The 15,133-nt window shown below is 41.4% G+C and overlaps 2 protein-coding genes across 2 annotated transcripts in view; both read left to right on the plus strand.

Annotated features, from left to right (window-relative positions):
- The window catches only part of LOC145437845 (adhesion G-protein coupled receptor G7-like), a 449,423-nt gene that overhangs the window by 363,310 nt on the left and 70,980 nt on the right, over positions 1-15,133 (plus strand). The gene's annotated exons all lie outside the window — the stretch shown is intronic.
- LOC145437923 (E-selectin-like) overlaps positions 1-15,133 on the plus strand; it is a 35,962-nt gene that overhangs the window by 9,734 nt on the left and 11,095 nt on the right. The window contains exons 2-6 of the mRNA XM_080315295.1: positions 2-167; positions 693-821; positions 917-1,029; positions 1,093-1,368; positions 3,075-3,284. Coding sequence (XP_080171421.1) covers positions 2-167; positions 693-821; positions 917-1,029; positions 1,093-1,368; positions 3,075-3,284 — 894 coding nt within the window. The remainder of the gene's footprint in view (position 1; positions 168-692; positions 822-916; positions 1,030-1,092; positions 1,369-3,074; positions 3,285-15,133) is intronic.

Here is a 15,133-nt window from a genome sequence, read left to right on the forward strand (position 1 = left end):
GGTCCAAATCCGGGTCTTCTATACCTCGACGGATATCGTTACACACGAATATTGTATCAATATTCGTTTCTTCAAGCGTCAGAGTATTGCAATGACAATCACGATTCCGGACATCTAGCTCATATAAAGTCGGAAAACGTGTCGCAAGTTGTGGACCAAATAATAAGGTGATACTAATGAATGCATCAAAATGCTAGCTAATATGAATGAATAAATGGTTTGTGAACATAAGCCCGCCGTCAGATTTCTTACGTTGCATTTTGACAAACGTGAAGAATGAAAGTTATATGGGATCCATTAGTAATGAAGGAGTAAATATATGCAACAAGATAAATCATATTATATAAGTGTTTATGCGGTCCTGAATTGTCACCTATCCGGCGCAGAAATATACATATATATAGTAGGCTAATGAATATTTGATAATATACATTCGTAAATCTCACATATTCATTACCTTACTGTTTACACTGATTGTTCAATTCCATTTCACACTGTCTAAATACGAAAATATGCTCAATTACAATGAATGATGATCGTTCGCGTACGTATTCATTTAATGAGCAATCGTCGACACCTGTATGCGCAGTGTATGTCATATGAAGATCGTAAGAGGGAATCAATATCAATATTAGGATATGACAGATGACACGAATATTGAATACCAAAATAACATTATTGATCCTATGTAGTGGTTGCGCTGGAGTCTTTCGAATTGGTTTGGAGTATGACACCAGGATCAATGGATCTGGATGGTACTGGACTGACAACGATATCGACGGTGAAATCGATCAACCTTTGTTAGAAGAGGAATCAAGATGGTGAGAATTAAATACGTGCCGTTTCTGAAGCTCAGTTACAGTTCTACTACACGACACGGAAATACACGGTGTCTCTCATCGTCAATATATTTCAGGGAAATGAATGAAGGATTTGGCGGTAATGGCAGAAGCGCATGCGTACTTCCCATTGACCGGACATGGATAGAAGTAGATGATAGCTCGTTACATTTGTTCATTTGCCAAACAAGTATACGAATTTATTTGATTGCGGCAATGTTACCAGCTATGATGACGATACATTCATATGTAGATATGCTGTCTTTGGAAGCTGATTCGGATAGAATTGATTCGAAAGTAGGCGGAATCGCTCCTCTTCAAATAACTGTCCGAAGTATCAATGGTCCAGCAGATATTACCTTGTATAAGGACCGAAACTACAGTATGGCGATCGTTTCTACTTCTGTGCAAAGCGGATCATGGACTTACGTGCTATATACGGGCACAACGGACGATGCGGGATTGTATGAATTTGTTGGAAGGCGTGACGACTATACGCGGTCAACGAGCACAAACGTTTTTGTGCTAGGTAATACTGGCAAATAATGTTTGTTTTGGGGTAATCGTGGTGTTTGTCGACTACCATGGTCATTTACACCAGGCCGATATTATTCTTATTTTCCGTAACTGCCGACTTATAGCACGGCCCACCTCTAGGCGTTTTGTAAGACACCGCTGACGCGGATGAGGAGGCGATGACTGGCAAATATAACATTATTTCGAATAAAAAAACGACGAATGCAAGTATTCTGATCATGGTCACAAGAGAAATGTATTTTTCTTGTTCGATCCCAATTTTTATTGCGTAAAAAATAAATACTTTCTTCTTCTTTGGAATGGATTGGTGTGGATGAGTGTACTCATACACCACATATGGATTCGTTCACAAATGCCACTCGGTCGTATCAATTTACTATTTATCATCCTCCAAGAAAGAATATCTTATAGAATAATGATAAAATAGTGTGGATAATATTATTTCAGCTCTTTTTATGTCAATCTTGTTTGCCAACCTTGTTGAAGATTTTGTTAATCGAACTATCATACATAATTGACATAAATGAAATTAATAAATTATGTTTTGATGCGATTTTTATTTTCGACAAGTTTTGAATCAGGGCTCTACAACCTTAATCGGGATGGTACACCCTATGAATATTTTCACGACAATTGTGGGCCTCAGTGCACGAATAATGTTGACGAGTATCCGCACGAGCAGCAAACTTTAGGATCGTAGCGACTACAAATGTCTACATAAAAAGTTATCAATTTTTTTGGTTTTTACGGTCACGTTCCCGTTATATATATGGCGCATCGTCACTTTACAGCGGACTGTCAAATTTCTATGGCAAGGGCACTCCGCTTCGCGGTCAGTCATTGTGATGTTCTCTGCGATCACTGTCTTCTTGTGAAATACCTTGCGCATGACAGATACTAATTGTAGAACCAGAACGCCCCGGCAGACTCAACATACACCGAAGATCGCGAGTAATAATGTTACGAAATGCTATTGGAATTCGTTGCATACGTTGCTTCCAACTTCATGATTAAGTTTCGTCGATAATATTGGTATCTGGGCATACAAATATCAAATACGTATCCTTTACCAAAGGGTTTTTATTTTGGGAATCGAGATAGAAGGGCACTTTTTCGAAATTTTCAAACTTAGAATACCGGAGGAAAATCTTGAAAAATGGTAATTTTTTCCTACTTCGTGATCAGTTGACTGAAAAAAGGTCAACTTTCCGGCTCAGTTTCCGAAATACCCACCGAAGCGTTGGTTCGGTGCTGAATTACTGTATCTCGGTCGAATTTTGTCATATGTTTAACCGAAATTTTCACAAAAGAGGACAAAAGCTCAAAAAGGAGAACATTTTCAAAAATCCTTCTATAGGAGAACGTCTGGTAACCCTACTTTACCATCCCTAAATTTTTAGCTCATAACTTTATTGATGTGTCTTGTTAATAATCAATTTTTCGCATGATGTTATTTCTTGACCTTCGGTCTGAATTGTTGGTAAATTCAAAAGGCATGTTCAAATTACCCAAACGTTACATAAAAGACTTCATTCGTGAGACGAACAAGATTTTAAACAGGCATTTCTTCATGAGGTCATCATGTATGTCTGTGGTTCCCAATTGTATATCAGGGCTCGGATTTTAAGGACACTACTATAGTAAATAACTGATCGTAATTAAAAAGCACTGATTGAAATCTATTTTACCTTTGTTCAGCTGTTACATGCTATGAAGTTCCGGATTTCCCTAACGCCAATGTTGGCCCCGGCTGCGATGCAAATAGTTCTTTTGGTACCACATGTATAATTACATGTAATTTTGGATATTATGTGGACGGCATTGCTCGCGCGACATGTGTTGACTCTGATCCAAGTAATCTAACCCAATCCGACGGAAAATTGGACTACGGGAATACTGCATGCACACGTGAGTCGATACAAATGTAAAGTGGTCTTTCACATATTTTTCCACACGCTTAGTGCTTAATCCTGAATTAGGGATATTACGAAGTCCTATACTTTATTGCAAGGGTTCTCAAACTGGGGTGTATGAAAACATCTGAAGGGGGAGCGAAGTCGACGGAGAGAAGTGAAACTCATGAAATCGTAATGAGTTTAATTTGTGTAGAGTGCTTAGAAAGACACAAAGTTATGGAGAAATAAGATGCTTGCTTTGAAGTGGTCCCAAACCTTTTTCATCACTCTGACCCATTTGCCCGAAATTAGAGCCAAAATTCTACAAGAGGAGAAGCTTGGCCGATGCTTACAAAAAGTCATATTTCCCGCGGAAGCAGATATTGACTGAAGAATATAACGGGCGCTACGGAGTGTTCGTTTCAAGGAGGATCGTAAAAATTAGAGCCCGACCGATTTTGAATTTTCGGGACGATACTTATAAAACCGATATCTAATACCTTCACCGATAACACCGATATATCCAGTTAATATTAAAATAAGGTGGAATCCATCGCAAAAGGCGCATTTTCAAAACTTCGGAGCATATATTTCAACATCTTCACAGCCATTGTCCTACTTGAAACATGAAATATACAAAAGAGGCTGCATCTAGACACCTTGAAAGATTAAATTATATGAAGTATAGCAATATGTTGGTCTAGCGGGCAAGGTTTATAGTTTTCTGCCATCCTACCATCATGTTGTTACATCACGAAAATTGCCGATATTTTTTCACCTTCAATAATTCTTTCAAAGTGTAATATCGACTTGATGTTATTGGCGAACCGATAACACTGGTCAACACATTTTTTTAGGCAGACAAAGTAAGAGTGGTTTTGGCGGTTCTGAAGGGCACTGATTCCGAATATGACGTTCGTTTTTTTCAAATTGGCTCCTGTTGTGGAGATAACCCATGGGGCTATTTTGACCGAAATCTCCCATTTTCGCGATAGTGACTAGATATAAAATCGGCTCAGTCGTACTATCAAGTGTAGAAAATCAATCTACTTGTTATTTTTACACAGAGAAGACTCTTTTAAATCAAAATACAGCAACAGCACTATATTTAGGGGGAATAGATTTATCATAGTTACAGATTTTCACGGATATCATGTACATAAATAAATTCCAGTCATGTACATAAGTATTTACCTTGACACTCAAATAACGTGGCATTATTTCGATCAGTTTTACGTCAACCAGCTATTGTAAAGTTGAAATAATCAGTTGGAATATAATATTATTGATATATTTTAAATCACAATTTTTTTTGTAAGATTTTCGCCTGTAAGCTATTTAGTGCAGTTTCTTGAAAGTTTGCGGCAATGGTCTGACATAATATGTTCAATTGTTCATCTCATCTGCCTTGGTATCTTTCTTTTGTTGTTCTGATGTCTTGGTAGAGCCTCTCCCCTTGCTAATCAACAAGATGATCGGGAATTAGATCAAGATTTCTGAACAGGAAGTGAACTTTTATGCCCCTGTTTGTGCTCAAGTGTTCGATATGCAGATACGAATTTTCGGACCAACTGTTTGTTATTGGGTGCTTATGATCATCTAAAAAGTTTTATTTACTACATCATAGGAGAAATTACATGCAGTGAACCAGTGTTGGGATGACTCGAGTCACCTTTTTCGTATGACTTGACTTGACTCGAGTCACTTTGCTAAAATGACTTGACTTGACTTGACTCAGCGTATCAAAAATGTGGATTGACTCGTGACTCGGAGCAAAGTTCACGAGTCAATTTCGAGTCATCAAGAAATCGATGTCGATAAAAATCATTGTATCTTGCATATGTTCGGATTGTACGCGAAACGCTGGTGTAACCCATGAGAGCGACCAATCATTCAATGATCGTGCGTTTTACTGAGCCTCCATTGTTCTCTCACAAATTAATTGATCGCAAACGAAGTGATCGAAGCTTACAGCTTACGTTGTCGTAAACTAGTATAGTGAAGTAATTTAATAGCAAAATGTCTATTTCTCTTCTCTGTTCTTAACCAAACCTCTTGTTTTATTGGAATTGAACTCCAATACAGTTTATATAGTCCTCAACCACCGGCGCAGGCTGGAATTGTATCATATCAATTCGTAACTGGGTAATGTATTGCATCTTATCAATTCGTTTCTCTATTCTCCATTTTGGCTGGTATCTATAATCCGAGGTCATGCAATTACTCACTTAGTTAAGAATGTCTACGTATATGTGAGCAATAAAGCGCCTTCCTGCGTTTATATTTAACTCTATATTCGTTCATAGGCCTAGAATCAATAACCACTCAATCTGTATTTCAGGCAGCTAGCAAAATGTAATGTCGTAATCATGCCTCATACTTCGATAAGGCAACTTGACTTGAATTGTGACTTGACTCGTGACTTGACTTGACTTGACTCGACCTGACTCGAGTCACCTCCAAAATTCGAGTGACTTGACTTGACTCGAGTCACCTTCGAAAATCGATTGACTTGACTTGACTCGAGTCAAAATGTGCAGTGACTCGAAATGACTCGTGACTCGAAGGTAGTGACTTGATCCCAACACTGCAGTGAACTCCTTCTTAATGTAAAATTGGAATCTTTCATCGGTATTCGAATATACCAGATACCAGATTCAAGCTTCTCGCTTGATAGGGTTACTCGGTATACCCACTTTGTCGACTCAGCGGGAAATTATCAATTTACCAGTCGAAAGAAAGGAGACGCATATGAGTATTGTAGTTAAGCCTTCCAAGGACAAATTTTAATAGTTTTATACACATCTTTAATCTTGGTAGAATGACCAGTTGATACGGGAGAATATGTATTTGCGTTGTGCAAAAGTACAAATTTTAGGCTGCAAACCCTGCTTTTTTGACAAACAAATATTTCGCATCATGTCCTGTGAATATTGATAGAACGACTTAGAATGACTTGAGGATTCTTTATAGTCAATTAGTTATTTATACGCAGTATTTCATTAGAAAAATCTACGATTTTCTTCGTACCAAGTGAAATATTTAGGGGCAAAAACAGTAATTTTGGGGTTTTTAGGGGTGTAAATATCTCCTGACAAAGAGCCTTTCTGACAAAACTAATGTGATATTCGTAATTAGCAACCTCAAAAACTCCAGAAACGGCTCTCAGATGTTCTGCCTAAAAACATTTTTTTTCATTTTGTTGACCAGTGTAATTAATCGGTCGGGCTCTAGTAACAACACTTTGTCGACATCCAAAAATCATGGCTTTGGTCCCAGTAAACACAACTAGTGAAGGGTTTCGTTCCCCATACCTTAATTGATGGTCACAATAAACAATAATACACATAGACGTACACACACAGTGTGTGTCTGTGTGTGAAGCGGATCGACAAATTCTCTAATCCTATTCCGATCCGATTTTAGAAACTCTGGCCCGACTTCTGTCCAACTCCAAGACCAGATTCCAGAAATGGTTGTGATCCGGTGCGGAAAAGTCACAGGGATGATATTAAATATTGATTGAAACAATGCCAGCAAGAAATCAAAAACTCAAATGTCAACCCCGACCCTTATGTGAAGTTATTATGCCGACTCGGACTTAGCATGTGGTTAATTTCCATGAACGTGTAACTTTAACAATTGATGAAAGGGTGGAAGGCGGTATGGCTGTCTTATTCTTACTTAAAAGTACTTATTCGGCTCTGAACCGGCTTCGGAAAAGAATGAAAAAATCCGGCCGGAAATCCAGTTCGGCTCTGGTCCGCGCCCTGCTGTAATATACACCCATTCACGTGGCGAGATAGCGCAGTGGTATAATCCACAGCTGGAACACGAATATGTTGTGAGTTCGATCATACTGAGGTCAACTCCAGAGCTCCTACGTAAGTGTTCCAGGCATATCTAGGCTACAACTCGTCATATCATCCGCGTAGGCAGTGACTTAAAAAAATTTAAAGTGAGCCGTGGCACAAGTCAGCAGGTGCGGAATCAAAAATAAACAATATTTTAGTCGACAAACACCAACCATGCTGTAATATATCTGTCTTTAGCCGAGACCCCAACATGCAGACAAGTGATTGTGAGCGAAAGTCCTTTATTACTCGGATGACACGAACGAGAACACAAGAAACCAATTATTAGGACTACGTATATCACATCCTTTTCACCCCAAGATGCTTAAGTTACGTAGTCCTCCAAGTATTTAGGTTTTCTTCACATCCTTTTCACCCCAAGATGCTTAAGTTACGTAGTCCTCCAAGTATTTAGGTTTTCTTCGGATACGCTCGGATCTTCGCGGTATGGGTTTCGGTGTAGTGGGTATATGCCTACTGGTTGCTTCATCAGCTACCACGAAGGGTGCTACATCATTGAAGCAAGACGGTTGTGGCGACGTCGATGTCTTCTCGGGTATAGTCGTCTCTACAACCGGTTCCAGCTTCAGTTCTACATCGGTTACAAGTTTCCGCAGGTGTCTCCGGTTTCTTTTTACAAGCATGCCGGATTCGAGTCGGATGAGGTATCTTTTTTCGTCATAGAAACATTCCAAGATCCATCTGCTTCTGTCCCATTTTCTTGTGATCGCATTCTGAATAGATACATAGTCACCAACATGCATTTTAGGTAAATACTTAACTCTCTGGTTATTGTATCTAGCAGACATCTGCTTTCGCTTGACAGCTTCCCTGTCAACACGAAGTTTTTCGTCGTGCCAACTTCGCATGAGCGATCGTTTGTGAAAAGGTATTACTTGGTTCCTCGAAAACGCGTCAGCAGCTTTGTTTTGGGCTCCTGATATATTAAACTGTGAAATTGAAATCCATCAATTTCATCAGTGATCTTGAGGAGTATTACATTCTCGACTTCATCGAGTCGCTTCCTATTGCATATGGCAACAAGAGGTCTGTGGTTAGTGAAGACCTTAAATTCTGTGCCCGCCAAAAATGTTTTACACGTTCACGTAGCGTACACAACAGCAAAAAGTTCCAATTCGATTGGTGCATAACGCGTCTCAGCGTCCTGCAATGACCGTGATCCTGTCTGGATTACCTGCCACTTGCCATCTTTCTGCTTCTGTTTCAAATGGAAACCAATTCCATTTTTCAAGCTCGCATCCGTATATAGATGTAGAGGAGAACCGGGCGTGTAGTACGCAATAACCTGTTCGCATACCAGCATGTCTTTGACTTTCTGAAATGCAGCTTTGTGCAAATCATTCATTTCAAACTTATCACTCTTTTTGAGCAACGGTCGCAGCGGTTCGGATCCATCGCTGTTGCCAAGCCTCGGTTGAACGGCGCTAATTGGTTGGCCATACCTTGAAATGATTTAAGGTCAGTTAAAGATTCGGGCGTCTTAAATTCGCGAATGGCCTTCAAGATCTTGTCTTGAATTCTGTAGCCATCCCCATTCAATACTACCCCTGCAAAGTTAATTTCACTTCGCGCAAGTTTGCACTTCTCTTTATTCAAACGAATTCCGCTCTCCCTACATCTCTGCAGGAAAGCACGCACGAGCGACACATGCGATGTTAAATCGTCTCCCGTATAAATGAGATTATCATCAACAACCTTAACGTGATTACGCAAGCCATTCAATTCCCCTGTCATCATTCGATTGAAGTGGTCACTAATCGAGTTGATTCCAATCGGAGCTCTCTCGTAGCGGAAACGCCCAAATGGTGTAATGAAAGTCGTCAGATTCTTACTTGATTCATCCAGTTGTATCTGGTGGAATCCCTTCCACGCGTCAAATACACTGAAAATCTTTCCTGTTATCTGCTGAACGGTTTCCAAAACACTTGGAGAAGAGTAAATCTCTCTGCGGCAAAATTTGTTCAGGTGGCGAAAATCACACATAGTCTCACCTTTCCACTGAACTTTCATTTGGCGTCCTTCTTTGACTCCACTACGATCGGGTTGACCCACTCGGTCGGTTCTGTAACTAGTGATATCACACCTTCTTCCAGCAGGGTGGCGAGATAGCGCAGTGGTATAATCCGCGGCTGCAACACCAATGGGTGCGGGTTCGAGTCCGACCGAGGTCGACTTCCGAATTCCGATACGTAAGTGTTGGAGGTTTACCTAGGCTCCTCCTCGCCACCTCATCCGTGTCAGCGGTGTCTTACAAAAGCCTAGAGGTGGGCCGTGCTATAAGTCGGCAGTTACGGAAAATAAGAAGAATAACGGCCTGGTGTAAATGACCATAGCAGTCGACAAACACCATGAATACCCCAAAAACAAACAAACAAACAAACCTTCTTCCAGCAGTAAATCCAATTCCTTTGACAAAGGATCTTTGAATGCTAGCGTAACATTCCTCGCTATCCTTACACAGCATGGTACAGCGTCGTTAGTCAGGTTTAATTTTTAATTTCTCACCGTTCAAAGGTTGCTTTGAGTCGAACACATCTTGGAATTCGCCCAATAGCTTCATCCTCTCAACTTCTACCGTTGGTAGCGGATTCGTTTTGTGGGGTCATAAGTCGTAGCTTCGGATTATTTCGATTGACTTCATCGGAGAACTTTACAAGACCAAGGTTTTCAGACGCATCAAGCGATAACAATGGCATCTTGATTCCCCGAAACACGATTTTCTCGTCGACCTGTCTCGATGCAATGGTAACGCGTGCGTAGAAATAACCTAGTGGCTTTATGAGTGTTTCTGCCGCTGTTCTGGTCTTGCGCATGTCATCGGTCGGATTGTGTAATGCGGATTTTTTCACTCCCAACACTTTCATATCTTCAACCCCGATTGCGATCCAGTCAGCACCAGAATCAATCGTGAATGTCATCACGATCTTCAAACGTCCAGTGTCTACTGTGGCTTGAATTGTCTTTGTTCTGATACCTGCTTTCTTTGCAACTGTACCAGACGAGCACGTGGATTTACCACCTTTTCGCTTCCTTTTGAAACAAAGTTTTGCGAAATGACCCATTCGTTCGCAACAATAACATTCCACGTTCTCTGCGGGACATGTTTCTTGCTTGCTGTGCTTTCTTCCACATGATTGGCATGGTTTAATCTTATTTACTTTGTACGTCGACTTCAGTGTCTTATTGTGTGGAGCAGCGATCTGGCTAATGTCGGGCTGAGTCGGAATTCTAGCGAAAGCATCTTCGGTTTTTTGAACTGATTCGAATGCTTCGAGAATTCGCCTCGCACGATCTAATGTCAGATACGTTTTTTCAAACAGTTTCTTCATCGCTGCTTGATTGTTTGTGTGAAACACCAATTTATGGAGTAACCACATGTCGAGTACTTTCTGCTTGTCCGCGTTGCAGATTCCATCGTCAAATTTGCATGGTGAGATCAGGCTTACGATTTCAGCATAGTATTGTTGGAACGATTGTCCAGCTTGTTGCTTGCATTCCTCAAACTTATGTCGTCTGATCCAAACGTTCTCCGCGGCGTCAGCGATACTATTAACAGCTTTCAATATCTCGTCAAGAGTTTCCCGATTGTCGATCTGAAGTTGCAATCGCAACGCTTCTATCTTCAAGAATGTGTCTTCGGTGACACAAGCTTCAAAAGCAGCCCATTTAGCGACCCAATCTACACCTTGAGCTGTCACTCCTGATTCCCCTGCAAAATTCTGGAACAGCCGTTTCCATGTTAGGAACGATTGACCCGTGTAAATAGAAAGATCGAGATCTTGCTTCACAAGAACTTTCGTCAGCGACCAATCTATCTTCGGCGGCATCGTATGTTCATTATATGCTCGCAGCGCCATGTAATATATCTGTCTTCAGCCGAGACCCCAACATGCAGACAAGTGATTGTGAGCGAAAGTCCTTTATTACTCGGATGACACGAACGAGAACACAAGAAACCAATTATTAGGACTACGTATATCACATCCTTTTCACCCCAAGATGCTTAAGTTACGTAGTCCTCCAAGTATTTAGGTTTTCTTCACATCCTTTTCACCCCAAGATGCTTAAGTTACGTAGTCCTCCAAGTATTTAGGTTTTCTTCGGATACGCTCGGATCTTCGCGGTATGGGTTTCGGTGTAGTGGGTATATGCCTACTGGTTGCTTCATCAGCTACCACGAAGGGTGCTACATCATTGAAGCAAGACGGTTGTGGCGACGTCGATGTCTTCTCGGGTATAGTCGTCTCTACAACCGGTTCCAGCTTCAGTTCTACATCGGTTACAAGTTTCCGCAGGTGTCTCCGGTTTCTTTTTACAAGCATGCCGGATTCGAGTCGGATGAGGTATCTTTTTTCGTCATAGAAACATTCCAAGATCCATCTGCTTCTGTCCCATTTTCTTGTGATCGCATTCTGAATAGATACATAGTCACCAACATGCATTTTAGGTAAATACTTAACTCTCTGGTTATTGTATCTAGCAGACATCTGCTTTCGCTTGACAGCTTCCCTGTCAACACGAAGTTTTTCGTCGTGCCAACTTCGCATGAGCGATCGTTTGTGAAAAGGTATTACTTGGTTCCTCGAAAACGCGTCAGCAGCTTTGTTTTGGGCTCCTGATATATTAAACTGTGAAATTGAAATCCATCAATTTCATCAGTGATCTTGAGGAGTATTACATTCTCGACTTCATCGAGTCGCTTCCTATTGCATATGGCAACAAGAGGTCTGTGGTTAGTGAAGACCTTAAATTCTGTGCCCGCCAAAAATGTTTTACACTTTCACGTAGCGTACACAACAGCAAAAAGTTCCAATTCGATTGGTGCATAACGCGTCTCAGCGTCCTGCAATGACCGTGATCCTGTCTGGATTACCTGCCACTTGCCATCTTTCTGCTTCTGTTTCAAATGGAAACCAATTCCATTTTTCAAGCTCGCATCCGTATATAGATGTAGAGGAGAACCGGGCGTGTAGTACGCAATAACCTGTTCGCATACCAGCATGTCTTTGACTTTCTGAAATGCAGCTTTGTGCAAATCATTCATTTCAAACTTATCACTCTTTTTGAGCAACGGTCGCAGCGGTTCGGATCCATCGCTGTTGCCAAGCCTCGGTTGAACGGCGCTAATTGGTTGGCCATACCTTGAAATGATTTAAGGTCAGTTAAAGATTCGGGCGTCTTAAATTCGCGAATGGCCTTCAAGATCTTGTCTTGAATTCTGTAGCCATCCCCATTCAATACTACCCCTGCAAAGTTAATTTCACTTCGCGCAAGTTTGCACTTCTCTTTATTCAAACGAATTCCGCTCTCCCTACATCTCTGCAGGAAAGCACGCACGAGCGACACATGCGATGTTAAATCGTCTCCCGTATAAATGAGATTATCATCAACAACCTTAACGTGATTACGCAAGCCATTCAATTCCCCTGTCATCATTCGATTGAAGTGGTCACTAATCGAGTTGATTCCAATCGGAGCTCTCTCGTAGCGGAAACGCCCAAATGGTGTAATGAAAGTCGTCAGATTCTTACTTGATTCATCCAGTTGTATCTGGTGGAATCCCTTCCACGCGTCAAATACACTGAAAATCTTTCCTGTTATCTGCTGAACGGTTTCCGAAACACTTGGAGAAGAGTAAATCTCTCTGCGGCAAAATTTGTTCGGGTGGCGAAAATCACACATAGTCTCACCTTTCCACTGAACTTTCATTTGGCGTCCTTCTTTGACTCCACTACGATCGGGTTGACCCACTCGGTCGGTTCTGTAACTAGTGATATCACACCTTCTTCCAGCAGGGTGGCGAGATAGCGCAGTGGTATAATCCGCGGCTGCAACACCAATGGGTGCGGGTTCGAGTCCGACCGAGGTCGACTTCCGAATTCCGATACGTAAGTGTTGGAGGTTTACCTAGGCTCCTCCTCGCCACCTCATCCGTGTCAGCGGTGTCTTACAAAAGCCTAGAGGTGGGCCGTGCTATAAGTCGGCAGTTACGGAAAATAAGAAGAATAACGGCCTGGTGTAAATGACCATAGCAGTCGACAAACACCATGAATACCCCAAAAACAAACAAACAAACAAACCTTCTTCCAGCAGTAAATCCAATTCCTTTGACAAAGGATCTTTGAATGCTAGCGTAACATTCCTCGCTATCCTTACACAGCATGGTACAGCGTCGTTAGTCAGGTTTAATTTTAAATTTCTCACCGTTCAAAGGTTGCTTTGAATCGAACACATCTTGGAATTCGCCCAATAGCTTCATCCTCTCAACTTCTACCGTTGGTAGCGGATTCGTTTTGTGGGGTCATTCGGATTATTTCGATTGACTTCATCGGAGAACTTTACAAGACCAAGGTTTTCAGACGCATCAAGCGATAACAATGGCATCTTGATTCCTCGAAACACGATTTTCTCGTCGACCTGTCTCGATGCAATGGTAACGCGTGCGTAGAAATAACCTAGTGGCTTTATGAGTGTTTCTGCCGCTGTTCTGGTCTTGCGCATGTCATCGGTCGGATTGTGTAATGCGGATTTTTTCACTCCCAACACTTTCATATCTTCAACCCCGATTGCGATCCAGTCAGCACCAGAATCAATCGTGAATGTCATCACGATCTTCAAACGTCCAGTGTCTACTGTGGCTTGAATTGTCTTTGTTCTGATACCTGCTTTCTTTGCAACTGTACCAGACGAGCACGTGGATTTACCACCTTTTCGCTTCCTTTTGAAACAAAGTTTTGCGAAATGACCCATTCGTTCGCAAAAATAACATTCCACGTTCTCTGCGGGACATGTTTCTTGCTTGCTGTGCTTTCTTCCACATGATTGGCATGGTTTAATCTTATTTACTTTGTACGTCGACTTCAGTGTCTTATTGTGTGGAGCAGCGATCTGGCTAATGTCGGGCTGAGTCGGAATTCTAGCGAAAGCATCTTCGGTTTTTTGAACTGATTCGAATGCTTCGAGAATTCGCCTCGCACGATCTAATGTCAGATACGTTTTTTCAAACAGTTTCTTCATCGCTGCTTGATTGTTTGTGTGAAACACCAATTTATGGAGTAACCACATGTCGAGTACTTTCTGCTTGTCCGCGTTGCAGATTCCATCGTCAAATTTGCATGGTGAGATCAGGCTTACGATTTCAGCATAGTATTGTTGGAACGATTGTCCAGCTTGTTGCTTGCATTCCTCAAACTTATGTCGTCTGATCCAAACGTTCTCCGCGGCGTCAGCGATACTATTAACAGCTTTCAATATCTCGTCAAGAGTTTCCCGATTGTCGATCTGAAGTTGCAATCGCAACGCTTCTATCTTCAAGAATGTGTCTTCGGTGACACAAGCTTCAAAAGCAGCCCATTTAGCGACCCAATCTACACCTTGAGCTGTCACTCCTGATTCCCCTGCAAAATTCTGGAACAGCCGTTTCCATGTTAGGAACGATTGACCCGTGTAAATAGAAAGATCGAGATCTTGCTTCACAAGAACTTTCGTCAGCGACCAATCTATCTTCGGCGGCATCGTATGTTCATTATATGCTCGCAGCGCCATGTAATATATCTGTCTTCAGCCGAGACCCTAACATGCAGACAAATGATTGTGAGCGAAAGTCCTTTATTACTCGGATGACGCGAACTTAAATACGAACGAGAACACAAGACACCAATTATATTAGGACTACGTATATCACACATACAATCACACACCTTTTTTGCAACGCATCTTGTCCGGAATCACGCGATTCGTATGTTTGGCCATGTTGGGTAACGGTAAACGCACAAATTTATCCATTTATGGTTCTCGGCTTACAATGCACCATCAGTATGCGTATATTTATTCGTCGCGTGATCTTCTGTGCAGTTTACCTGACTGGTTCTTGGTACAGAGCTTGAAGACAGCTTTTATTACAACTTGCATTGTAATGAATTATTTTTTGAAGTCGAATACTTCTTGGGTGCCTTTTTTCAAGAGTTAACGGCACACTAAAGAGATT

Source organism: Botryllus schlosseri, chromosome 4, assembly GCF_051294905.1.
Source record: "Botryllus schlosseri isolate E-star chromosome 4, Bs_hap1, whole genome shotgun sequence".
Classification (NCBI taxonomy): domain Eukaryota; kingdom Metazoa; phylum Chordata; class Ascidiacea; order Stolidobranchia; family Styelidae; genus Botryllus; species Botryllus schlosseri.